Source organism: Apteryx rowi, unplaced genomic scaffold, assembly GCF_003343035.1.
Source record: "Apteryx rowi isolate R43461 unplaced genomic scaffold, aptRow1 scaffold_104, whole genome shotgun sequence".
Lineage (NCBI taxonomy): Eukaryota > Metazoa > Chordata > Aves > Apterygiformes > Apterygidae > Apteryx > Apteryx rowi.
The window spans coordinates 1,519,664-1,547,020 of record NW_020447242.1 but is presented as its reverse complement, the minus strand read 5'-3'; the positions used below and the strand labels follow the sequence as shown (position 1 = coordinate 1,547,020).

General features: G+C 34.4%; 1 protein-coding gene across 1 annotated transcript in view; it reads right to left on the bottom strand.

The window, feature by feature from the left end:
- LOC112966763 (G-protein coupled receptor 98-like) overlaps positions 1–27,357 on the bottom strand; it is a 75,166-nt gene that overhangs the window by 29,906 nt on the left and 17,903 nt on the right. Inside the window, exons 5-14 of the mRNA XM_026067189.1 lie at positions 19,047–19,231; positions 17,008–17,157; positions 15,771–15,866; positions 14,652–14,756; positions 13,078–13,191; positions 9,315–9,880; positions 7,730–8,000; positions 6,646–6,975; positions 3,133–3,309; positions 1,851–2,074 (exon numbers count right to left, since the gene is read on the bottom strand). Coding sequence (XP_025922974.1) covers positions 1,851–2,074; positions 3,133–3,309; positions 6,646–6,975; positions 7,730–8,000; positions 9,315–9,880; positions 13,078–13,191; positions 14,652–14,756; positions 15,771–15,866; positions 17,008–17,157; positions 19,047–19,229 — 2,216 coding nt within the window. The 5' untranslated portion in view covers positions 19,230–19,231. The remainder of the gene's footprint in view (positions 1–1,850; positions 2,075–3,132; positions 3,310–6,645; positions 6,976–7,729; positions 8,001–9,314; positions 9,881–13,077; positions 13,192–14,651; positions 14,757–15,770; positions 15,867–17,007; positions 17,158–19,046; positions 19,232–27,357) is intronic.

The following is a 27,357-nucleotide window of genomic DNA, read 5'->3' as shown; positions in this document are numbered from 1 at the left end:
AGATTATCTCTGCAGTCATTTCATTCTTGGCTTGTGCTAATGTTAAAGTTGCCAGATTTCACCCGTAGGCTTGAGGGATATTAGCCAAGTCTAGAGAAAAGTTTAAATTTTCTCTCTTCATCATTCACTTCTTTTTCTAGGCCAGACCACCTGTTTCTTACTTCACTCTCCAACCTTGGCAAGTGTGGGAAAGCTGCTTACTGTTGGCATGCTTTTCACCAGCCACTTCTTGATCAGCAGAACCTGCTACCCCCACCATACATAGCAGAAGCAGAACAGTGGTTTCATTTGTCCAGCTGCCAGTTCAATCCATAATATAGCCATCATTTTTAAGGCACAGCCTAGGGTCTCTGACCAGAATAAATAGTAGAATACTGTCATTTCATACATCTGCACTGCTGTCAGAATTGAAAAAGTTGCCCTTGTACACTATCCACTTCCTCTATCTACATTATTTGTTTCCTTCCCTTCCCCTTAGCATTCTTGGCCACCTTAAGTAACTTCTTCACAATTTGAATCACCATTTCTAATCTTAGTTTCCCCCCCTCATCCCAGAAACTCTAATGAATTCCTTGAGACCAAACAGTTTCACCTGCAGGAAGAAAAGTAGAGGAYTCTTTACAATAGTATCTATTTGTTTTCATCTTGAACACGTTTGCTTTTTAAATGTAATGGTAGAATGAAGTAACATGTTCTGCACTAAATGTATCTTTCAGCCAGCTTTTACTGAGGTAGGCCGACCCTGCAATAGAAAAACATCTTTCTTTTGCAGCAGAATAACATTTAAAAAACAGGCTTTCCAAACCAGGATCTTCCAATAATCAGCAACAGCTTGAGAAGCTGATTGCCTACTGTTTGATAGTGTGCAATTGCCATGAGTATCTGCTGTTGAAGTTCCCAAGAGCTACTTTACACTTCCTGTGATTTCTTCTTATGCATAAAGTAAAGACTATGGAAGTTCTGGGTGTCATATGCAGATGTTGCTGTTAGCAGATCCCTAGAAACAAATATTGGTATGTTTCCAGCAAAACTGGAAAAATGTTCCTTAGATTAACAGAAGGTAGAAGAGCAAGTCTGGTGGTATTTCTAAGCTACATATATAACTGGGTTGTTGGAATCAGGACAGAAGATACAGCCAACATTCTGTTGTTGTAGGCTAATTCAAAGAGGGAATACGCTCCTGGATATGCACTAATTAAAGCATTCTGAGTAATGTTCAAATGCAGATAATAGGATCTCCTGAGGTTCATTCCAACCGGGACTATCCTATGATCCTGATCCAATGCAGAAGGGAGACTAGAACATTGGGCTTCAGAAACACCATTACTATCTCTGTAACAGATGACTGTGGTAATAGTCACTCTGGGCTATTTCTGAAGCTAAGAGTTGTGATGCAAGTATCTAATTATCAAGAACGAGCAATACTGAACACAGCTTAACAAATAAAAAGCTGATCTAATTCCTCAATGACAACCTAGATATAAACCCTTTTTTGATAGAAAAAGAGTTCTGTAGTGCTTTCTACTTTTCACTTAGTATATCTCACTAAGCATTCCATTTCTGTAAAAAAAATTGTTAAAACCAAGAACTATAACAAATGATCAAAGCTGAAATAAGAACTTTCTAAAAAGCATCCATACAGTACTTCCATCAAAAAAAAAGAAGAAGAAGTCATTAGGTAATAAATATGACATAGTTTCTTACATTTATCTCCAGTAAAAGAAGAGCCCATACACAGTCTGAATCAAGGGCCTAACATTCCTCAAGGCATTTATCAACACAATGCATGCAATACCTTACATATAAATTATTACAATTCATCCATATGAATAGAGACTATGGTACAATACCTGTCCAAAGTCAGTAAAACAGTTTCATTCATTTCAGGTATATCATCAGCTTTAACAGTAATGTTGATTGTAGTATCACTTTGTCCAGGTAAGAACACAACGGAGCCATTAAAAGGACTTATATCATCATGTGTTACTGCTTTTTGATTAAGACCAGAAGGTTTCAAACTCCAGAACACAGTTGCTTGACCATCAGTCCCATCTCTATGCAATACAATGGAAACCTACAAAGCACATGAAACTGTTACAACTTGTGAAAGTAAATACAGAAACAATTACTTCCTCGCAAATTAATATTCGACTATAAGCCTCAAAATGTTCAGCTTGTCTTTTTACTCATACCTATGTGTATCAAGTATAGCACCTATGAACTCAATGATGTTATCTCAATGAACATATATACTAAACCTAATATTTTTCATCATTTACCAAAGTTATACATTTAGACAATGGAGAAGACAGAAAATAAACGTTTTACAGCTTATTCATAGGACAAATCACTAAGCAATCATAAATACAATAAGCTTTGTGTGACTGATTTAACCAGTGCTCACTTCTTCAAGACACAAAATAGATTTTAAATATAATTATCATAATTTTACTTGGTCATTATAGTACAGTCTCATCATGTAATCTGTTTAAGGTAATTAGCAGTTTTAATTTGAAAAATTAAAAGTTATCTATACAGGAAGTGTGGGAAGATTTCAATAAAGACAACTAAGGAAAAAACAAAAATGTAGGAAAAAAATTTTTGTAAAGTTTCCCCAGCTGGAACTAAAGCACTCAGATGGATTGCAATGCTTCTGAAATGCTTCTTTGGGTTCTCGGAAACCTGAAAAGCAAAACTGCTGGAAAACGTGCCCAGATAGCAAATTATATGTTCATGTGCAAGCCAGTCAACTACAAGACTCACAGCCACTTCCATGAACTTTATGATGTCAGTCCTGCTTTACACGACTACCTTCCAAGTTGGTGAGAGAAATCAAAATTGTCTACAGTATACTTTGTTGTGTGAGTATCAATGGCTAACTGGATGCTTGCACGGATACCAAAGGCCAACCTTACTTTTCTGATAATTACCAACAGATTATTTCAGTGCTTATTTTTCTAAGCACTTTTCTGCTTATATTTTTTAAAGCAAGAGAATGTTTGGGATCAGGCATAAACATAGAGGGAGGATTTTCTTCACATTAAATTCATTGTAGCATTTGAAAGGTAACCAACTTTGCTTTCTCCAAATAAATTTTCCATGATAAGGGACAACATAAAAAGGTTTACTTACCACTGTAGCAGGGGAATCTTCTGGCTCAGAAAGAATAATTGGATGATTGCTAGTAAATCCAATTTCTCCATTTGCGATATCTGGAGTAATCCTCAGAGAAATATTTTGAATCTCACCTAATCTAGGACTCACTGGTGGGACCAGAGGAATTCTATTCACCAGCTCAACTCTTTCCAGCTGTAAGAAAAAGTAACACAAAACTGAGAAACAAGATGCCTTGGCACCAAGTGGGAGCAATTCTGACATTTCAGAATAATTTTCATATGCAACAAGCAAAATGTGTCCAGAAAATTTTTTTATCATACTGGCACTATTGCTGTTATAAAAATCTAGAAGTAATGTGTCAAGTAAAAGGAAGTGGATATTGTTGAGCTTTGACAGCAGAACGATACACCTCATGGACAAATCATGTTAGTGTAAATAATTAAACAGAGGTCCAGTCAGAGAGGGAGACTGAATGCATACACCTTCTAGATCAGCCTCATTTCTAGACTTGTGAACAACAATATTGATTTGATGAGTACCTTAGGCTATTGTCCTAATTTCATTTTTTGCACCATACATTGATAAAAATCTACTGAAGTCACTGGAACCATAACAATTCATGGCTTCAGATACAGCCTACTTACTGAGAAACCCATAGCTAAAGAATGATCCAGTCTTCTTTCCTCTCTCATGCAACTTTAAGCACTTTCCTATCCATTTATGATTATTATACATTAGCATTTCATTCAGAATTGAAATTTGGTACAATATTTCAAAACTGTCTTCTCCTCTTGTGTTCTTGTATTTCTGATGCTTTATTGATACTAAGAGGAAATAATAAAAAATCTATCTCCTTCCTTTACCTGAACAATATTACTAAATCTAGCAGTACTGACATAATAAGGAAAGCAAGACTTGCCTGTTTAAGTATGTTTTTCAAATATTATTTATACCATGAGATTCTGTCTACAAACATCACTACAGCAAATTTTTCCATAACTGATCTGCATACACTTCTGCAAATGCTTCACTGGGGCATGAAACCATCAGTGACATTCACCTTTTAACTCCCACACAAATATTTTTTCTTGGGTTTATCAGATATTATCATACAGTAAAATTTTATTGGAAAAAAATGGCCTTATTTAGATCCATACAGAAATCATGGATTATCATTTTCATTCATGATTTTGAAAGTCTTTAAATTCTTAACACCAAACTACAGATGTGCTGTACCATATTTTGCATCATAACTGCTTGAGTAACGCAAAAATATTTGTGTACGTTTCATTCGATGATAGATAGAAACGTTTTACAAATTTTGTATTGTAGTTATTGAGAGTCTGAAGGATGAACAAATTGGTGGACTTCAAGTAAAACAAATAGTATTCCATGTTTTATAAGCTACCTTTTAAAGTACGCCTGATTGTGCAATTAACAGTATGCAGGTGGATCACTGTGCGTTTCTGCAACCCAGTGAAGTTGCTTAAATACTATAAATCTGAATACATTGTCAAGTGTATGCTTCTGATCCCAGATAGTAAATCTGAGATAAAAGTACAGATTAATGAAAAGCCAAACAAAATTTTTTCAGTGTTTTCTTTAATACCTTTTAAAGCAGAACAGTTCATGAGGAAAAAAAGCTTTGTGAACTGAATAATAATAATGAACAGTTTATTACATTAATTTTCACTGTTAGACTTCCTGTCCATTCCAAAAAACTGCATCTCAGGCTACAGGAGGTTATTTAATTGAGGATGTCACTGAAGAATGTTAATCTCAGTTCTTCAGTTTCTCTACTTATTCTTTAGTTGTATTTAAGCTTCATTTCCTCCTCTCCCCCCACCCCAGTTCTCAAGTTGATCCTTTATTGTGCTTAGCACAAGCTCGGTAATCTTCTCATTCTAAACATGTTTCCTGAGCTTATCGTTTATTCACAATGTAGAAGGATTGTCATAGTGACAAATAGCTCTTTCTTTTATATGAATTTCTAAATGAACTGTTTGTGATGCAAAGCCCCTCTGATTTTGTTTATTCAAACACAAAGATCTTCATGGTTCATGGAGAAAGTACAGGAAAAAATGCTGGAATCTACAGTTTGAAAAGCTTGACAGAGTGAATCAAATAGCAGAACATGATAAACGTGTGTGTCTTTTTCAAATCCCACACTTTAATGGTATTTAAATTATATCATTTATATGTGCTTGGAATTATTTATTTCAATTCTCTTCTAGATCTTTCAGATCTCTTGCAGATGTAGAACACACTAATCTGTTCTAACACTCCGGAAGGCAAATCCCAATTTAAGTTTAAATGCAAAAAATTGCATACTACTATAAGAATAATACAATTCTGGGGAAAATTCCTTCCCCCACCCTCCCTTTTTTTAAATGAGAACAGAGAGGGGAAAAATCTCTTAAAGCTTCCCAGAAGCAATTGAAACATTTTTGGCAAGCCATAAGTAAATAAATAAATAAATAAATGATGGTAAATTTTAAATCCAAATATTTAAAAACAACAACTTTCATTTGAAAACTCTACAGAAGTCTGACCTAAAATGAAACAATAAAAAGGAACTAAGAAATGCCTCTGTGATTTGCGCTTTGGATGTGCCAAGTTCCCCCTATTTCTGTGTATTAAATTTACTCTCTGGGCTCTTCATCCCCTGATCACCACAGTGGCATAGTTAATCACAGAAAGTACAATCTATGGGGGAGTCTTAACTGGAGATGAAAAAATGAGCATAATAAATACCAGCTACAATGCTCAGAATGTTTCACAGCAGTATTTCTGAACAAAAATTTTCTAAGACTTAAGTGAACTTGGTTTTCCCCAGTGAAAAATTAAAGTCTTCATTGGAAAGTGGATTTTTTTTCTTTAAATATTTTTTCTGAAAACTTATTTTCTGTCAAAAAAAAGTTTTAGTGAAAATTTTCAGCCGATTTTAATTAACAATGGCAGAAGTTCCCCTCTTCAAAATTCAGATGGAAAAAAGGGGGAAAAAAACTAAAAGTGCAGCAAAGAAAACTATACAAAGAAAAATGGAAAATACACTTTTCAAATTCTCTGGACAAATTAATACATAAATGAAACATGGTATATGTTTCATTATTTTTAATTTATATTTCACAGCTTGTCAGTATCAGATTTGTCATGTGAGTGACATGTGAATGTCATGTGAATTAATTTTAAAAACTTTAATTTGATTAAATTCAAGCCAAGCGGTAGACAGATAAACATACCTCAAGAAGTAACTAACTTTTGCAACATTGATCTTGTTTTGTTGAATTCCATGACTGATACCTGAATCCTGTTATAACAGTTTACTTGAAAAGTTTGTGTAATTATTAAATAATGATTTGGAACAGAACTCTTTACGGAATATTTATGGAAGCTGTCTCTTTAAAACAGAGACAGGTTTCTTAGCCACAGATCTAAGTTTATTTACAGGATTGGTCATTTTAACTACACTCAAAGGTAGGGAGTTAAAGGGGATAAAGAAATAAAACAACAACAAAACTGAAATACCTGAATGAGAAAATGAGCACCGTTTTGAAGAAACGCATCATTTCTTATTGGTATATTTAAGGTATTTCGGGCTTTTCCTTCTGGAAATGTGAGAATGCTTTTTCTAGACATATTTAGAATGCCGTCTTTTGCTCTCTCAGGATCCAAAGCTCCAGCCGGAATGTACAGTGCAGTATAAACCAACTGCACGTCTCCAACTGTTCCTCTCTCCCTTGCAAAACTCAAGGATAAAAAGCGTCCCATTGGATTGCTTTCAATCTTCTGATTCTCCATAGGATAAAATTTTATTACGCCATAAACATCATCACTGTCCTGAATGTAAAACAAAAGCTGCAAAAACAAAAAACATACCATCATACCTTTTTCTCCTTAGTGAATTAGTACTCAAGAAAGAAATTAGATTGACAGCCCCAAAGTGTTCATTGTACACAAGGAGCACAACATGGATGGTGGCAGCTTTCCCACTATACTTCATCAATGTGCCAGAATGAGCTCTGAATAACTGATTTCATTGGTTCAGCAGCCAAAGTGAACAATTAAAAAATGTTTCAGATTGTGCAAAAATTCATTTTATTGACCAAGTTCATTCCAATCACTTCTAAGAAAAGCAAAGTAGGAACTTGAATCACAAAACTGCTAGCAATGCTAGTCACCCTTTATTTAACAGTTTAGAGCTCATTCTTAATCACCAACCTATCCTCTTCAAGCTATTACTCTCTGTGTAAAACATTCCAATAATCATTTAGAGAGCAAATGAGCAGAGAACATAGCTTTTCTGGGACATCGGCACCAAGCTGTCTCTTAGCAAGCTTCACTCAAAGACAGCATTTATTCAATGCTATGTATGATGGAAAATAATCATAGTTGGATGCTACTTCATTAAAAAGATCTGCCTTTGTATACTATATTAAGACGGATACTTTGGATATGGCTTTACATGCCAAGAATAAATTAAGGATTAGCTTCCTTGGCTTATACTCAAGCACAAACCCTTCAGCCAGTCTAACCAATGTTATCAAAACTGGAAAAGTCCCTAATTATTGCCTACTCCCTTCTCTGAAAGAAATCCTGAAAGCAGACTTACCTCAAATGGATCGCTGACTTCTGCGCCTCCCTGTATTGTATGGGCTAAAAGTTTCAGAAGATAGGGCTCTGCCTCTTCTGGTATATCATCATCAATAATGTGCAGAGGAATTGCTACCAGCATCTGTCCTTCATCAAAACATAACTCCCCAGACTCTGGAATGAGGTCTGCAGTCACAGGTGAGGGATCACTACTATTACGGGTTATAATCCAGGTAACAGAAACATTTCCGTGTGTTCCACCATTTCTTACAATTGTGATCTCTTCAAACCTATGGTTTTGAATGAAAAAAATAACCCGCAATATATAATTATAATTAATCTTGGTTTACTTACTTATCCCTTCCCTGACAGATTACATTGACTTTGGTGGAATTAGTTTAACTCCAGAAAGTGACATTTGAGCAAGGGCTTAAAGTTTGTGAAATCATAACATACGTGTAGATTCTTCTTACAGAGTGCTTATTCATGAGCTCTCTTTAATATACCTGAAGATATTTGCAAAAACTTATCTATTTTGTTTACAGTGAGAAAGATATTGAGAAGTGGAGCCTTGACATGTTTACATTTGTCAGGAGAAATATGTGTTAAATTTCAGAAAACTTCTTCTCTGCTGATTTTCTACACCAATTTACAAATTATATCAAAATACACTTCTCAGACATGAACGTCTAAATAATAATTCAGAACGAATTATTTGCCTCTGTACTGAAACATTAAGTTATCAATATTTATAAAATTGAAAATGTCGAGTTTCCTGCATATGACAAGCATATGACTACAAGAAAAAGTTTGGGAACCATGCCTTATGAAAATTTAGAAAGCAAGATTCATTTCTTTATTGTGTATAATAAAGAAAGATGAGTACTGAAGCATTGGGCTCTACATACCAGAATACAGTCTTCTGAAATTGTTCATAATATGATAGCTTGATACACAACCTGTTTCTCTGGGGATGAACTAGTATCAGTACCTAGCAATGGACACTTGTACTGAGACTGTCAATATTGGGTAATCAGTCCTATCTGTAAACACTTGTACATAGCTTTAATTTCTATATCTCTGTAAAATTATAAATATTTAACTTATTACTTAACTTATTCGGAAATTAAGGGTACTCAATATTTCTTAGGAGACACTCAATACCTTTTTTTACCAAAAACTGATTTTACACATATGTATATGCAAAAATTTATCAGGAAGGGCATCCTGAACTCTATTTCCCACTTGCATGTACTAATGAGTTGCAACATTATGGCTTCACTGATCCTACATTTAGATGAAGAACATGTCAATATTCTGATAATGTAATTAAATATTTACAGTTCATATATAGTAAAATAGCTCCTGTATAACAAGACATATTATTCCTATTCCCTTGAAATCTTTATAGACACAGTACATAATAGTTACACTCTGGGTGATTTCTATATTAAATATTCAGTAACAATTTTATAATTAATTTTAATGAAATCCTAAGGATACTTAAAACTGCCAAACTTTCTACTTTCCTAGAAGGAAGACCCAAAGCACTGCTTTTATAAATCCCTTAAAATCACTAGTCACTGTTTGAAGATCTATAGTACCTTGAAATTTGGTCTTCATCAATGATAACAGTCTGAGCAAACAGGATACTGTTGATTGATAGCACTCCATAGGGTTTATCATTCAGTTTGATGGTAACATGAACAACGGATGGATTAACTAAAACAGCATCTCCCTGCAAAGTGTCTTTAAGCAGCATAATCTGAAAAGTCTCAGCAATTTCTGGTATGGCATCATCAAGGATCTTAAATTTCAAATAAGTTTCATGAACTAGAGATGGGAAAACGATAGTCGCATTTGGCTGTAGATCTAGGAAGTCTAAATTAAGCTGTGCATGTGTTGATGAATTCCCAGTTATGATAGTGTAACTGACAGAGACTTCACATTCATCAGGTCCAATTAATTTTCCGCTGTCATCCTTACCACGAACCACTTGAATAGTTAGCACATCAACTTCCTCAGGCACCATATAAGCACTCTGAACAAATCGCACAGGGCTGTCATTTTTCTTAATAATAATCTGAACAGAATTTTTTGTGGTGTTGATTTCAGCCCCTCCCTCCACACTTCTCAGAAGAACAACAAACAATTCATCATTTTCAGGTATCTGGAAAAATAATATTAGCAACTAAGTATAACTCACATTTCAAATATATGCATAATAGTCTTACTGAGAAATATGCTTTATATATTTTGCAGAAAATGGAAATAAACAAACRTGACAAATCATTTCAATATTAAAACAAACAGGAAAAAAGCTTAGGAGCTTGTAACTTTGACTGAAAATCCCTTCTCAAAACTGAATGCTTCCATTTTCTAAAATAAACAGTGCTCTAGCAGTATGAAAAAGGGGAAAAAGGCCAAACAAAAACAATACACAAACTAGGCAGGAATCAGAAAAATCACAATCTCTCCAACTCAAGACTATGAGAAGATCCAATTGCCGCTGAAACCACCTCTATTTGGAAAACAGTTTTCCTCCTAGTTATTTAGATTTACACCTTCATTAGCTGATGTTAGCACTGATTTACTTCTATGCATGCCTGAAAGAATACGGGAACAACATGTGGGCACAATTTGCCTTGACCCTTCCATTTCTGTATGACTGGACAAGGAACGCTTCCCACTTTCAGACACACCCACATCCCAAAGGAGAATTTCAAACACAGATCTGAGAATGTATTTTCTGCTGCTTAGTTATTTATTAGATTCTGATATTTTTTCAACCACACAATTGTTTAAAATACATTTCAGTTCCACCTAATTCTTCTCTAATAACTGATGCAGCAGATAATACAGAATGGCTTGTGAGCCCAAAATTAAGAAACTTAAGGATGATGTTTTTGCTCTATGTTACTACATTTTATTCCCCATATCTTGATTTGTTAAATTAATTTCACTACTAATGATTTCACTTTTTTCATTATTAATATGTATATAGGTGAATGTAAATCTTTAAAAATTATGAATGATCTTTGCATCTGACCCTTGCTGCATACTCTCAAAAAAACTAGTATTATACGCTTCTGAGAGAAATTCTAGGACAAAATTGCTTTTTCACTGCTAATGGTAATATTGTGCTATAAAGCTGACAAATCCTTTCATGCATTTTTGTTTACTGAACTAAAAAAGTTCTAAATTTCCTGCTGTCCAATATTTCTTCTCTTTCTTGCTCATTTGCTAATTGGCCACCCTCAGATCCTTTTTTAGGGCTAAAAGAGTGAACATGCAGCTCTCTTTATAGCTCATGCCAATTCTATCCCTTTTTTGGCCTGTGGCACTTAAATTTGCATAATGTTGTTGACTGATGCAGCTTTTTTTCAAACTGAGATCTGGAAGCTCTAAATCATCTCTCCCCTATACTGAGATACAACAGTTATTTTATCTTACCAGAACAGATGCTAACTTATGTTTGTTTTAGTCCACTAATTAATATACTCTCTTGCACAGTAAAAATATGCATTTATAAGAAACAGTCAAACTGCATATAGAATTTTAGTTGTAGATTACATCTCAATATCATGTATAAATGGGACATCTTGGAGCTCTTAATTGCATCATGATAGACCAATAAAAACACCAGTGAAACTTTGAAGACCTTAATATAAAGGATTCTCAATGTTGCCTCGCCTCTTTCATTTTCTCTTAAACAAAGTTTCCACTATTCCTCACTAATAAAAGAAATGCATACAATCAAATGACCATAAAAGTAGTGCTGTGGAGATCAGATCTACAGCCTCCTAGTTTCTGTAGAAAAGAGAGGCTCGTTTCTTTGGTTTTTCTCCCTTCTGTTCCTAAAGGCTCTAAGTTCTGAGAGTAACACTGGACTCTTATGAATTCCAGCACGATCACCACCCATCTTTCACGTACTTGCTTTCACTGAGGGACCCGCCACACCTCTACAGACCAAACTTTGAGTAACAGAACTTTGAGAGCATCTTTCAAAGAAAAAAATCACATCCTCCCAAAGAGCTTAACAATTCTTTTTTGTGTATAAGACACAGAAATATTACATCTTATCTAAAAGACATGTTTCTACGTTCAGACACACCAGGCTGGCACAGTCTCTTAAGACTACAGGTATCATTAGAGAGGTGGAAAACCACTTTTTTTTAAAACTGTCAGAAAAATGCAAAAAATCGCTTAAAAGATGATCACTTCCAAGAAAACCACCTTTCCACTATTAATATTTTCTTGTGAATTTCTGTATTAAGTTGTTTTGTACCGTATTTGCATATTTTGGTGCCTCTATTTCTCCCCACCACCATTTTATAAAGAAAAAAATACAAAAGTGTGGGTAAGAAAAGATGAAAATCACACATCGAAAAACAGAATGTTTTGTTTACTATGAAATAAAAAGGAAACTTCAAAACATATGAACTTCATTTTTAAACGGCCAATTCAGAAACTGAACTTTTAATTATCATTTAGTGTTAATACTTTTCACGAGACAGTCTGCATGTTTTAGGTAATTTTTTCATTTTTGGAGGAATTTTTTTTAATACGCTTCTACCCTAGAAAATGTGCATATAAAAATGGATACATCCTTTTCAATATATCTTGTCCCTGTGAACACTCGATGTGTTATATTCTTTGTCTAGTGGCAAATATAACGCCTGCTCTTCATATTTATGAGGAGCAATCCCGTTAACAATGCATAAACTGGATTCTTTTGCATTGCTAGCCGAAGGCAGAGGAGCTACCCAGACTTCACTGAGGAGGTAATCAGAAATGCAGCATGTAAGCAATGACTCAGTTAGGTTCCCATTACCTAAACAATTAGTAAAGATAAAAAGAAGAGCCTGAGTTAACTATGCAAACGTGGCCTGAATTTGCAAGGTGGGCAATTAGAAAAAAGCAGAACATATTTAAATAGAAATATAAAAAAGGGAAATACAGAAAGGAGAGTCTAATAGGTAAAAAAAAAATACACCGGAATCAATACTCATTAAAGAACATCATCCTTGGCCAGACACCTAGTACCTCATCATTCCATCTTGAAAAAAAGTATAACGCTTTCCTGTTTATTTACAGGTTTCTTGCAGAAGCACCTAACAGGGGCGGTCAGAGATGTCACGGTATGTTCAGAAACTAAAAAAATTCACTGATGAGAATTACAGAGATAGCATTATAAAAATTAAAAATAATAGTCCACACTGCCAAAATTAATCACTTTACTAAGCAGAATCACTTCTTAACTTTACCTAAAGCAAGCATTTTGGTAACCTATTATTTCAAGCCCCTATAGAACAGAAGTTAACCTTCTACATATCCAAATCTAAACTGAAATCAGCTTGTGCTTACCTGATCATCCAGCACTGTTAAATTATAAATCAGTATTGATCTACCAGGGGCAAACGTAATATTTCCCTTAACTGGACTTAAGTCTTCTTCAGCTGGGTTTGGACCATCCTCTATCTACAAAGAAACAGTTTTTATGATGAGATATTTACAAAATGACAATACAAATCTAGTAAAGTATACTAACCAACATACAGTGCATGACATGCACAGCAACTGACCGTCTATTCAGTCATCTCTTATCTCAAAAATCTGCATATTCAATTGCGAAAATCTGCCCTTTTTGGCAAATGGAATAAGTCAGAATGACCACTCAGAAGGAAGTAGGTATAGCCAGAAAAAGAGGAAGAAATTTACTTCCATATAGGGCTAGGAGGACTCTTTGGTATCAACTGATGCATAATTGATTCTTTCACATTACTGAAAGAATGTTTATTATAATTTAATTTAAACCACAAGTATTGCATAATAAGTTCTAAGACAAAGTAACAGCAGTAATTGGTTTTGTATCCTTCTTTTTATCTTGACTGTGACATTTATAAATAATGAAAACCAGTGCTGTGCAAATACAGCTGAGCTTAAACATTATTGATATGCAAATATTAATTTGTTACATTTAACAGTGAAAGCTAAAACACTGAGAAGCCTTTTAGACGCAATGCAGTTTTTTAATATAAAATACTGTGACTTGTATTTCGACTTATGTATATAAATCATGCTGTGAAACAAACCTGATTAATTCTGCAGATAGCAAAATTTACTGGACCTTAAAACAAACAGATCTGCAATAGATTACACAGAGAACCACATTATGCACTTTAACTGTACATACTATATTTAGTTTGAAAATAGAATCTAGTACAAAGCTTTTCAGATTTTGACAGATCTAGATCAAATCCTTGACGACCTGTAAGACTAGAGAACAGATAAAGAAACGGCAATATTAAAGAACTTTTGTTTTACATATAATTTTATAGCATGTAGTAGAATCTCAGCGAGATAAGAAAAAGAAAGCAATAAATGTAATATCCGTATCATGTTCAAATCCAACAGGTAAACAACAATCTAAATATTCAAACTGACTAATTATTCTGAAAGCTTCAGTTTTTGGGAGCTCAGCCTGCAGTGTCTTGTAAGGACAGAATTTCACTAAATGCTGAGCTCGCATACTTACATGTTCAAAGATGGGACAACATTAAAGATCAGCTCAGATGTTTCTTGTAAAAAATATAGAGAGATTTTGAAAAAATTTTAAATAAGACATTTCTTACATACTTAATATGCTTTGTTTGTTTTCTAGTGATGCAAATAAGCGCCTCTTCAAGTATCTTTTAAAACTACAGAGAATATTAAGTTTTCTCTAGTATCTCTTAATTTTTCCTCCATTTAAACTGTCAGATGACTACAATCTTTTCCTTGTGACAAGGAATGATTCCATTTTATGGAACAGATTTAACAAATGTAGATATTAGTATTTTGCCCTTCCTCCACTTTTATATATACTTTCATAAGTTATGATTACAGCCTTACATTTTCATCCAAAAGGCTAAGGTATGAAGCCCTTTTGACAAACTCACCTCAAAAGTCACGATGACCGTCCCATAGGTTCCCCTCTCCCTAATCAGAGTGAGAGGCACAGATTCATTTTTACCCCTGGGCTCATTCACTGTGATTAAGGCAGACTAATGAGGAAGAAAAGAGACAGGCAATCAGGCACAGATCAAACCTCACAGCAAAATGAAGAAACTGTTACCATAGAAATACCAAACTCCCACAGAGAAGTTAATCCAATCTGCAAACCGTTCCACTGATGGCATACATTTCCTAGCAACCAATTAGTTCAGCTAATAAAAGGCTTGAAAGATTTCAGATAAAGAAAAATCATCATAAGTTATGCAAATAGTTTTTTCTTCCTGTAAATGAACACTGTCACTATATACAGGATATCACAGGATAATCAATTAGGTCACGCTGTTGGTTGCTTTTTCAGACTATGGTAGGTAAAAGATTTTAAAGAATTTAAGTAATTCAGGGAGCAGTATGGCTTAGTACTGTGGTTCTGAAAATTTCTAATGTCCTTGTGCTTTTTCAGTGAAGTTCTTTACAAAGATTACCTTGCCATAATGCTGACAATAAAGCATAGCCCCTCTCTCTACTAACACAGTCTCTGTATTACTGCAATTTTCCTCTGCTATACTAGAGTCATCCCCAGCAACTTATCCCAGAAGTTGCATATATCATTATGGTGTTGCCTTCAGATTGAGAGTTAAGTATAAAAATGCTCACTGCAGAATGGAATATACATACATTTTCAAGATTTTAAAAAATACATGTTTACCTTTAATTTTTCTCTGGTATTATTCCTAAGTTTTTTCACTACTATATTTAGATCATAAATTATAGATGAGGGGCAGTGAGACTGAAACAACCTTAAAGAAATTTTATCTTTAACATTAGCAGCATAGAACTTCACCAAGTGTGAGGTGCTCAGGCTATGTCTCAACAGCTAAATGCATATAGTACTATTACAGCTGTATATTTGTGTGAATTAGGTACATATGTATGAATTACCTCTAGAGATGTTTTCAAAGATGTAAATCAGAATCACAGTTTTTAAGGGACTCAGTTGAATAACTAACTAGCATCTTTGAAAATGCTTTCTAAAATTTTCATGTATACCATATAAAAAAACATACCATGTTAAAAGAAATTATTCCAAAGGCATTGTCATTTGATAATATTGTTACAGTGACAGACTTGGGTGAGCCAAGCTTTATTCTTGCAGATGGTTTCTAAAATTAACAAAACAAAATATTTAATATGGTGACAGGCAAAAAACAGAAAATACAATTTGGTGTCACTGACTAAGTAAATATTATTTTAACACAAATTGTATGTCTTTTTATTATCTATTACAATGACAATTATTTAGAGCAACAGAATGCACCAAAATAATTCTTACTCAGTGGGGAAAATATATTCTATAGAGTCAACAACAAAGTGCTTGAAACAAACTTGGTAAATCATTAATTATTGTTTGACAATCTATTAATGATACCATAGTAATAGGGAACTAGGTATAAAGCATGCAGTACTGCCAGGAACTCAAAAGTTGTTCTTTTCTTCCTAATATTGTATAAAATGGAAACTTTGAAGCTAACTATTATATGAACAGAAATATCAGCTAAAGGAGAGAAATTGTTTCCAGCAGTGTAAAAATGAGGTACTACATTTATGTATCAAAAGAGGGACGAAGGGAAAATATGTATATTTACATTTACTGCCAACACCTCCTGAGATCTATAAAAATTGGCAGTAAAAAACAAGATTCTTCTTTTTGAGTTGACTTCAAACTTCAAAGCCATGAACTGTTACCCACTCCCCTCGCCCAAAAAAGAGAGAATATTCATGCTCTAAGAGTATTACTCTTATAAGATAGAACAATATGCAGAGATTTAACAATATGTTGTTGAAATTTGTTTCATTTTGTTTTTTTCTAGGGAGGTCTTGTTTACCCTCTGCTTCCGGAGGACTGAAAATTATCCTGTTTCCTTTGCTACTTCCACCCTCTCTTTGAGGTACAATCTATATGGGAAAATAGAGAAGGCTAATAGCCTCTTCACAGTCTAACTCTTCTTCATTCTAATAGAACACCTTCAAACGTCCATGGCTGAATGCACTGCTTGCTGAAGTTTCAGATTATGTCTATACTACACAGCAACATCACATAGAGACACCCCCAGGAATGGCAAAACCTTCTTAAGAGCAGTAAACACTGTCCTAGCTAATCTCCAAATTTTAGTTCTTACCCATCCATACTCAGATTCACCACTTAGAAGAAGCACAACTATACTGAAATCTATGGAATACCATTCATGTCAGCTTAGCCAGTGCTTTCTGGAGAAACAGATAAATTAAAAAACTGAGACTTACTGGTAGTGTCAAGTAAAATATGAATGTCTCATCAGCCTCTGGAAGATCATCATCACAGACAGATATATACACAGTTCGGTTTGTTTCTGTATCGGGTATATATGCTGCTGCATATGTGTCAAAAAAGTCTCCTGTGTTTTCTCCGTAAATCTACAATAAATACACAATTGAATATCATYTCCTTCCTCCCCCACTATCTCCTGTAATATTATTCTGAACTGATTGCACAGATTTCATACATTCTTCTTTGCACATAATTCTCCCAAATTCACCTGCTGCCATCCAGTGCGTTTCTGGGCAGAAGGTGTAGGTAACAGCTTCTTGTATCCAAGCTGAGTAACCAGAAAAAAAACCCACTTGATTCAGAACCAGTTATAACTCCCCACAACTCGGTATCTTATGCATAACATACCATATGACCAGCTTTTAATGGAAAAGACTGTTCTTCTTAGCACAAATCTTTATACCATGTAATAAGTTACCTATCTYAAGCTTATCTTAAGATATAACTGCCTTCTGCTTCCTGTCTCACTCTCGTGAGTAGAAGGAGCCTCGATGCTAGCTTAGACCTGTTTAATATTTCCATTGCTAAAGCTGGGCAAGATGAATTCTTTTATGATGTACAACCCTGTTTTCATTTGAGTCTAGAAAAAAAAAAAAGCTCACTGACTCTACTATAAGTGAGGTGGTTTGAAGAGAGATTACAGAGCCAGTTGTGTCAGGAAGGTGAGGTCTGTAGATTAAGTTTACAACAGGAAGCTAAGAAYGGGAAGAAGCAATTGAACCAGTATAATTGCCAAACCTTAAATTACCATCTTTACAGGCACTAAGAGTTTGAATGAACCATTGTGAACAAAGCAACTTCTGCGGCTTGAAAACAGTAAAATTAAAATTTCAGTGAAGAAAAAAACAAAGTTCAGCAGGTATTTTGTGGATGTACAAAGGCCAAACACTTCCAGTGTCTAATTTTAGGCATTTGAATATTTAAAATTCATATTCATTAATCAAAATAGATTGACTATTTGTCAGATGGGTTGAGTGCTGTCAGCAATCATTGGACATTTTGGCAACAGTATTTCTTATGCATCTGAGCCAATACTAGACCTACCAGAACACTCTTAGGCAGACAGGCTATGCACACCTTCATGAAAGAACTATTCAAAATATTCAAGTTAGAAACTGTGGTTGGCATTTCAAGCCTTAATACTGTAGCTAAGTTACTGTGTCAGTTACACCAGTAAAGAGCGCTAGTTTCAAAGTACACTCACATTTTCTCCAGGTTTTCTCCTCAAATGTTAATAAAGTATGAAATCCCTACACATCAATTTCTATTCCTTGAAATTTATAAAACCTGCATTTTTTCATATTTAATTACAGGAGAATATAGCGTTGTGCAGCAATATGTGATAGTTTCCTTTGTCTACAGACTGAAGGAATTCATAACCAGTACATCTCTGAAGCACTGCTGTATTCTCCTTACTCATACCACATAGCACCTTACTCCACATACATATAGTTTAGTATACCCTAAAGTGTTTTAATGATTAAAGAGAGCACAATAAGATCATGGCTAATAACAGCTAAGAAGCAAAGGGAATAATGTAAACATAGCGCCCCGATCTCTCAAAGAATTGAACAATGTACCTTTTAAAATTCATAAGGACCCCTGACTCAAACAATGGAGTTACTATTAAAATGCCAGCACTAAAGCAAGCTGGAAAGGGAGAAATTGTTGCACATTTGTATTTCAGTATGAAATCACAGCTTGAATCAAAACTCAATCAAGGATATTAACTTGGAGTTCTCCTTCAGTAGTAGGAGCTGGGTTCTTCAGAAGATATTTGTATCTGAAAATATCTCGATACTATTGACACTATAGCCAACAGGAATTTGCTCAATTACAGCAACTGGATGTTGTTTGTCCAAAGTAAAGTATTGCCCCAGTGAACCCCCCCCCGCCACTTGGTAAAAAAATAAGCAACATTTAAAACTTCAAAAAGACATTAATATTTCCTGAAAAGTAACTGGCAGTTTCTTACCGACACAACTGCTGTGATGTTAGCAGGCTCCCCTGTCCTCTCAATTACAAGACGTATAACGGTTGTACTYGTTTCGTTAACTACAAATTCTGTTTGTCCACTGAACTTCACTTCTGTTTCTCCAGATGTGAAATGAATGACTAATACTAAAAGAAAATGAACGAATATAGAAGCAAAGGGCATCCCTATAGAAAAAGAAAAGAATAATTAAAAATAAATTATGCATGTGAAATATATAAAATACTCTGTATCGACCTTTCCAATCTGGTCAAGTTTTCTCAACACTTCAAATACTGGGATTATTTGATGAGCTTCAGAAATGAGACAAAAACATGCAACGGTTTCATCTATGATCAAGTGAGATAACAATTTTTATCTACTTCAGGTAATACATACTGCCCTCATATTGTGTAAACAAAGTTAACTGTCATCTAAAATTGATTCTAAATGCTTAACAAAGTCTATTTCATGGTTCCTGCCATTCTTTAACTTGGCTGTCAGACCTCTGACATTCTAGACAGTGTTTATTAACTTTTTTCAAGTGGAGGACTTACTAACTTTTTTTGGAAAAAAATATCCATATTGCCACAGTAGCTTCCATTTCCAACCAACAAAAACTAGTCTAAGTGTTGACAGTTTACTAACTCTTTTATTTCCACTTTGCTTGCTTTCTTGCTTCCCTTTAGAAATACACATGAATTGGGAGTAAGGATGGAGAGCTGGATGTCTGCAGTCATCCTACAGACCGCCTTCTGACATCTTATAGACCATGAAATATTCTTGGACATTTATATATTTACTTCAGCTTTCTTTTGCTGCTTCTCTTATCCCATAATTCTTTGTTTTCTTGTCACACAGAATCATTGTGGCTCATTTTAATGTGACTGTAACCTTTATATTGACAGACCACTATTTTTATTTGAGGCCTGGTTTTCTTTTCTCTTAAGATAAGGCAACTTAAAACTAAGGTGGATTTGCTTCCCTTACCTCAGAGCCCAATTCAGTAATGTAACATATATGTTTAAGTTCCAGTGAAGTCATTAGGTGTTGAGACTGAAAGATGCATTCTTAAGAGGCACAGGAAATTGGAAACTGCTGCTATGTTATGCACACGCTCATATTGTATAGTGCTGATCAGAACTGAGGACTTGGACACTGAACGGAGCAGATTTCCGTCAGGAAGTTCTGAGCAATTTTTGAACAAATCAGAAGAATTAAGAGCTCTGTGGCGTCCTAGAAATTACAAGATATTACAAAATTGATCTTTAATGGAATTAGTTCTTTCAGCAAACTTCCTTTACCTCATAGTCACTATGCTATAATTTTATTTTTTTTTAATTTCTGCACAAAACATAAAAACTATTTTTGTGATAATACATATAAATAAACTGTCACTTTGCTTAAAATTGCATTTCCTAGTGCCATGTTTATCAGATAAATCTGGTCAATGGGGGTTGGATAAATTGTGCAGAACAAATTAATATTTGCATATCAATAATGTTTAAGCTCAGCTGTGTTTGTACAGCACTGGTTTCCATTATTTATGACAGTAAATGAATATTCTGTCAGAAATGATCCCTGAAACAGAAAATTTCATGTATATACTGAAATGTATTTTTGCAAAGTTTATGTCAAATTTGTAATCAGAATACACTTGAAGCCCAGTACTGATTCAAAGAGTTATATGTATGCAGTCAGGTAGCTTTAATATTGCACTGAACACTGAATAAGTTAGCCTTTGGTCCACTAAAGCTAACAGAGCTTCAAAAAGACTTCAAGACTTTGATTCATCTTACAACAAATTCTGTGTGGACAAGAATTAATTTTGCACTGTGAGCACTTGATATCAACAGCCTTCAGACATGCTGAAGGACAAGAATTAACCACAGACATGACATATCAAATAACTTTACATTTTAAACACAGCCAAGAAAACTTACTGTCTCTTGGAATGCTTATAAGCAAAGACTGGTGGGATGACAAAATTAGATGATTTTAATTACTTTGTAATAAAACATTCACCCATTTATATTGAACACCACTGAAAAAAAAGGTGGGCAATGAAAATAAGTGCAAAAGATGAGGACCAACCATTATCTCTATGAAAACAATGATCCATTCTGCAACTTGCTTGAAGACTGTTTCAATATTTCCAACAAGAATGTCACATAGTAAAATAATTTCTGCTGTGGAACTTCATGCTGCTATAAACAGAAGTTTTACTACCATGAATACCTTCCTTCAAGATTTCCATGGCTTTTATTAAGAATTCAAAGCATAACAGACTTTCAGGATCAATGCTTTATTTCTACATATCTACCTGTTTAGCTATTCTAGTGCTGAAAAAAACTTAAAATAGGAAGCAAAGTTGAGAAATTTAGAAAGAATAACATTTCTTGGAATTGAAAATTCTCAGCATTTCAAAAGCTGACAGTATTAACTTGCAAGATATTTCTATTCTTTATTATGTGGAATTGCTCTGAAAAATACAAACCTTCAAGCTTGAAAGTGAACAGTTGTGTAACCTTTGTAAACTCTGAGACAATTACACTGTCTGCAAATGCAGGCATCATCCATACTAAACTGAGGAGTTTGTTGACCTTTTAGCTTCAGCTGTTACCTTGTCACAGACTTTGCAAATATCTTCCCACGGTACACACTTCTAGTAAATAATACTGAAAACATGATCCTTGAGGGCAAGATTACAAAGTTTAGAATTACCTGAATTCTATTACTTCTACTAGAGAGCATTCTAAAACTATAGGATTACTCCTGTGGAACTAGAGAGGTTTCACAATCATACCATCAATTATTTAGCTGGTGTGTATTCTTCCTTGTTACATTATTTGTACTAAGATTTACTTTTTACAGCTTGCCAAAACTAGATTTTGGTCTGTTTATATAAACCAAATTTTAAAATATTAATTTTTAAAAACTGATATAACATAGTAAAACTAACATAAATTGAGACTGAGAGAATGCAAAACAAATCTATTCAAATATCCAAAAACATACTATAGCTCACAGTATTTTACTTTATTAATACTGATCTCACTATACTAAATTCCTGATTTTGTTACGTAAATTTATATACTGTGATTTGTATCTTATTAACTGCATTGCTTATAGTTCAGCAATAGGCTTTGCAAGATCAGGGCTTAAAATACGACTCTTTCCCCACTCCTGCCCCCCACCTCAATATATCAGACAATCACTGGTCAAAATTTTAATTTTGCTTTCTTTTTTTTTCCAAATAATGCTGAGACTCTAGTCATTCTTCACAGCTAAATTTTGATAAACCAGATGTTTAATAGATCAAACAGTCCTCTCTGATACAGCCAAATATTACTGAGTTCAGTTCTATTAGTCCAGGATATTAAGTYAGTCATTTAAATATTTTTGAAACAACAACCAACATCAGGCATCACATCTCTTCGGGAGTATGGACAAATCAAAGGATCAACTATTATGTTAGCCTATTCTGACTAAAGCCATTTCAAATAATGATTTGCACTACCAGTGGTAGTTTAAAGCAATGTTACATACTGAGGCCTGAACAATGTTTGTGAGTGTCTTATTATAAAGGTTTCTACCACTAAAAATAAAAGAAAGTATTTCTCAAAACAAATCATCTATGACTTTTAATAGTATTAAAGAATCTTAAAAGTCTACAAATTATTTTATTGTACATTCCAATAAAAAAAATAAAGAAATCTGAATTGAGTCATGATCCATAACTAACTTTTTTGTAAGTCTGCATTTTATAGCATCTTCTGAAGTACAGTTATGTTTCCCCTAAAAAAAGCAGAATTGTAGTATAGAATCCAGCACAGCATATACTGATTCCACACAGCGATTTCCATAGTTTTGTCACAAATCATGTAAGCAATATTATTTCAACCTATTGTCCAGTCGGAGTTTAGGAGAAGTAGGCTTATGAAACTGATGTTTATCATAATTGATGAATTACCAAAATTAGCTTGCTTTTTTCCCCCTCAGTTTCTGGAACAAATTTCAAAAGAAGATTATAAAGTCTATAAAGAATGAGAGGTCTTTTCTGCAGATTGTTACACTGGCTTCCATGTTTAATAAACCCTTAAGAGAGTAAAGCTCTCCGGTTGTTTTCATTGAAGGATGAGGGATCCCACAGAGTGGTAGCACATGGAGAGATCAAGCAAGAAAATGAAAGGGTTGCAAAAAGACTCCAAATCTGAAAGGAAATGGAGTGTAGGATGCCAGATATGGAAAAGAGAATGGCAAAAGAAAGGGGAGTTTATTAACAAAGAAGCAGATGGAAATAGTGATTAAGTACCCTATCCCTCAGACTTGCCATGCTGCTTGGTAGAAGAGACAAGCAGGGATTCTGAAGTAGAAACTCTCCAAATCAGCTGCTACATCTTGATTACCGTTGCTTAATTTCGCACAACTCGTTGATTTCTGAAATCCACTGATACGGCACAGCAGTGCAAGCGTAAAGTCTAGTGCACTTTTCATTGCCTGTCCTTGTCTACTCCCTGTGATGACAAATACCCAGCCAAGTAGAACATTCAAAAACTGGCATGCCTAGTACTCTGCACTGAGTACATACAGCATTATAGCTATCAGCGGTTGCCAGAGAGAAGTCTATTCACAGCAGAGATGTCAGCACCCAGCAGCATCTTTGGCTGAATACAATGGAAGAGAGATACATGTGCTCTTTCATATATAAAGAGGAGATTCTCTGTAGTACATTGGAATAGCACACAGCAAGAAGTTTCACAAGGTCATTGCTTTTGTTGCACCTGTTGTAGAAATATATTAAAAACCTGCATGTTCARCATTTTTATTTTAGGCATTTTCAGGAGCAAAAATTTACAACAGTATTGGAAAACAACCTGGGAAAACAGTAGGAATTATGACAATTTTGATTCACTAAAAATTGAGTTTTAACATTGTCTCTATCCCACATTAACAGAGGAATATTTTATTTCATACTGGGGTTTTTTTTGCCTCAAACTTCCCACATTTCACATGCAACCAAGGAAGGCACAACAGCTGCGTGTGCAAAATCTAGCATTTGAATAGTTGGCATTATCCAGGTGTGGTGCAGGAGGTGTTTTTGTTTGTTTGTGGGTTTTTTTTGATGTGGGGATATGTAAGTGCCTCACTCTGATGGGATAAAAGGACTGGAAAAGAGTGTTCCAAGGTCACTACTTCAAAAGAACATCTTTCTGTATCCTTTTTGTTTCTTTACGTGCTTCAAGCTGTAGAAAGCAAGAAAATTTTAATAAAACAGTCACAACAACTACCACTCAAATCTGCTTCCCTCCTCCTCAATCTGTACAGCACTGATAGTTGCAGCATTTGGTTAAAGAGTCTGTCTCACTGATTTCTATGCATAATATTTAGGGTCACTGCCACCTTTGCTTCTAATTCTTCTCTGGGGTTTCCTATTTTCCTCTTTATTACAAGGCATTCAAGTTACCTGCCCCTCCTCCCCCTTTTTATTGCTAACACTGAAAAGTGCAAGTGAAAGCACAAATGCAGACTGCTAGGTGCGGAAATCCCTTTACAAGCTTTCACTATCCTGAAGTTTTTGAGCTCAGCTGCTACTTACCTACTTACTACTACTGCCATGACAGAATAATGCCAAGGCACAACCTCAGGTGCTAAGAATATTTATCCATGTTTGGCATTAATGACAATGATATCGGTCAATTATTATCCTGACTATTTGCTTTCTAACAATTGCAATATTTTAAAAAAATCTTATCAAAACTCACTATGACCATGTGTATCACTGGGAATATTGCTGTGACTAATTTAATGTACCTGAACAACATGCCCATATGAAAAATCTTGTTCATTCAATTATATCCCCCTGAAGAAGACATCCATCCTTCAACACAGACATTTTATCCTAAGGGAGAAAAGAAGCATAAGCTACCTGCCATCATATCCATATTTACTGGCCACAAAGTTAAATCTATCAAAGCCAGGAAACAATACTAAAAATGGTAAATTTGCAAGCAGAATACAAAGACAGAAGCCTGATGAGACATCCAAATCATCTCATCCAGTTATTAGAAGTCACTGAGAAGGAAAAAAAAAGTGTCATATGCTCAGAGTATCCCTTCTAGGTTTTCTAGCAGCTTCTTCTCTACCTCCTCAAAAGAATTTGAGTGGATTTGACCTATATCCTTGAATATTAAAACCTAAAGCACATAATAATCACAGGAGAACAAGGTTTATCTCATAAGTAAGGTAATTGCTAAAGGCTTTCTGAGGTCACCATCTGTTCTGCCTGTTCTCATTCAGAGCAGGGAATAAAGGGCAAAACTACCAAGCAGTGCTTCATTCACTATTTCTGTTTGCAAACAGCAAACAAGCAGAAAAAACAGAGCATGCAGAACACAGGCCTTTTCTACAAAGATTTACGGTTACCTTATAATTTGCTGGCCTAACATAAAACCAGATAATAATTTTGACTAGTTGTAAGAGCCAGATCTTGATCTCTTTTATTTTCATTCAGAGTAATGTCAGTAAAACAACTAAAAGTTATTAAGGTTACTTTATATTTAGAACACAGATCAGAATCTGATGTAAACAAACTATCCATGTAATCTAATTAATATGCTAAGAAACACACAAGAAGGAATTTGAATTTGCTCTAATTTGTACTAGAATAACAACACTGATTTCAGCTACAGACCTTTTAATGTATTTCATGCAACTGATGAGAATCTATCCATATATATATATGCTACATATTAATTATGACTAAATACTATATCAGATCAATATATTATTTTGGAACAGTTATATTTACCATAGGGTACATGTTTAAGCAAAAGGTTAATCTGTTTTTCAGCCCCACGCAGGAAATTCTTTTCCACCCATACAAGTTCTAGTGAAAAAAGTAGACATGTTTTACTAGTAGAGATTATTCTTGCATCATTTTACAGAACCAGGGTCTAGCTTTTTATCTGTGGCATGTTACCCCAAGTAGAACTTATAACAATATAAGCACTCTCATACACACCCACATTCTCTCTTGCACAAAAAAACTAAACAGATTTTTAAAAATATAAAAAAATTAAAACCAGCCATGAACTCCCAGCTTAGCACTCCCATTGGATGCTTTCTGTAGAAGTAACTGCAAGACTTGGCCTGTCTCAGGACCAGGCTCTTGAATGTATGGAACCAGAAACACAGACGAGGAAGGTTTGCAGACTTCAATGATGAATGCCTATTTATTTCACTTCATTAAAGATCTGAAGTTTCACAATAATTTCCTTTTTTTAATCTGTTTTGGAGGTTGCTCCCCTTTCCTCAACACTTAATGTATTTTTAGAACATATCAGCTGAGGACAAAACTACTATGGCTCAAAGTGCCTACTACTTGGCGTGAATGAAGTACTATAACCTGAATAAATAGCATGTATCAGAATAACTAATTACAGGCTTCTCTAGCATATTTGTTATTTCTCTCATACTAGCATATATTGAAACCCCAAAATAAACAACCTATTTTACAATAGTGCTTCATACATAATACCTTTGCAGAAAAAAAAATCTGTAATGTTTAGAGCTGTAAATTATAGCCTCATAGTAGGGATTAGATGGTATTATTTCAGGTATACCAACAAAAGAATTATTACTATCTCCAGTGAATACTTAAAAGTTAATAAGCATATACGAGCCAAACAGAATTTTAATGTACTACTTAATTATTAGAATAAAAAGCTCAGTGAGCTGTTCTTGACTTCAAAAAATTATATTAATAAACATAAAAACTTGTGTCAAATATTTATAATAAATTTCAGAATTATATCAAAACAAATTTCACTTCTATGGTTTAAATGTATTCATTTGTTATTAGATTGCAGCAAAGAATGTCGTTTTTGTTATGGTTCAATATTTTACAAAGTCCCCCAAAAGACTTCTCTTTATAAAAGAAAAAATACATTTGCATAATTTTTGAAAAGATGGCAGTATAAGACTCTCTCTCTAATCTATACTATGAATTAATCCCTTACATCTGGGCAATCCATTCTAAAATAAAACACATGATAAAGCGTCTACGTGCTGAATAGAACTCCCCAAGTAAAATCTTTCACACCATCTTTCTTGTGTATTGTGGTTTCCTTGGCTTTTCTGAACCTTTTAACCTATGTCACAATTTAATAATTACTATTTAATAATTATAATCATTCTCTTATTAACTGGGTATTTCTTTTTCTTGTCCTAAGGCACCCTGTAGTTCAAAACAAGGAAATCTCTTTGTTGATAACTTATTTAAGACCAGCAACAATAACTATGCTGGAAAGAA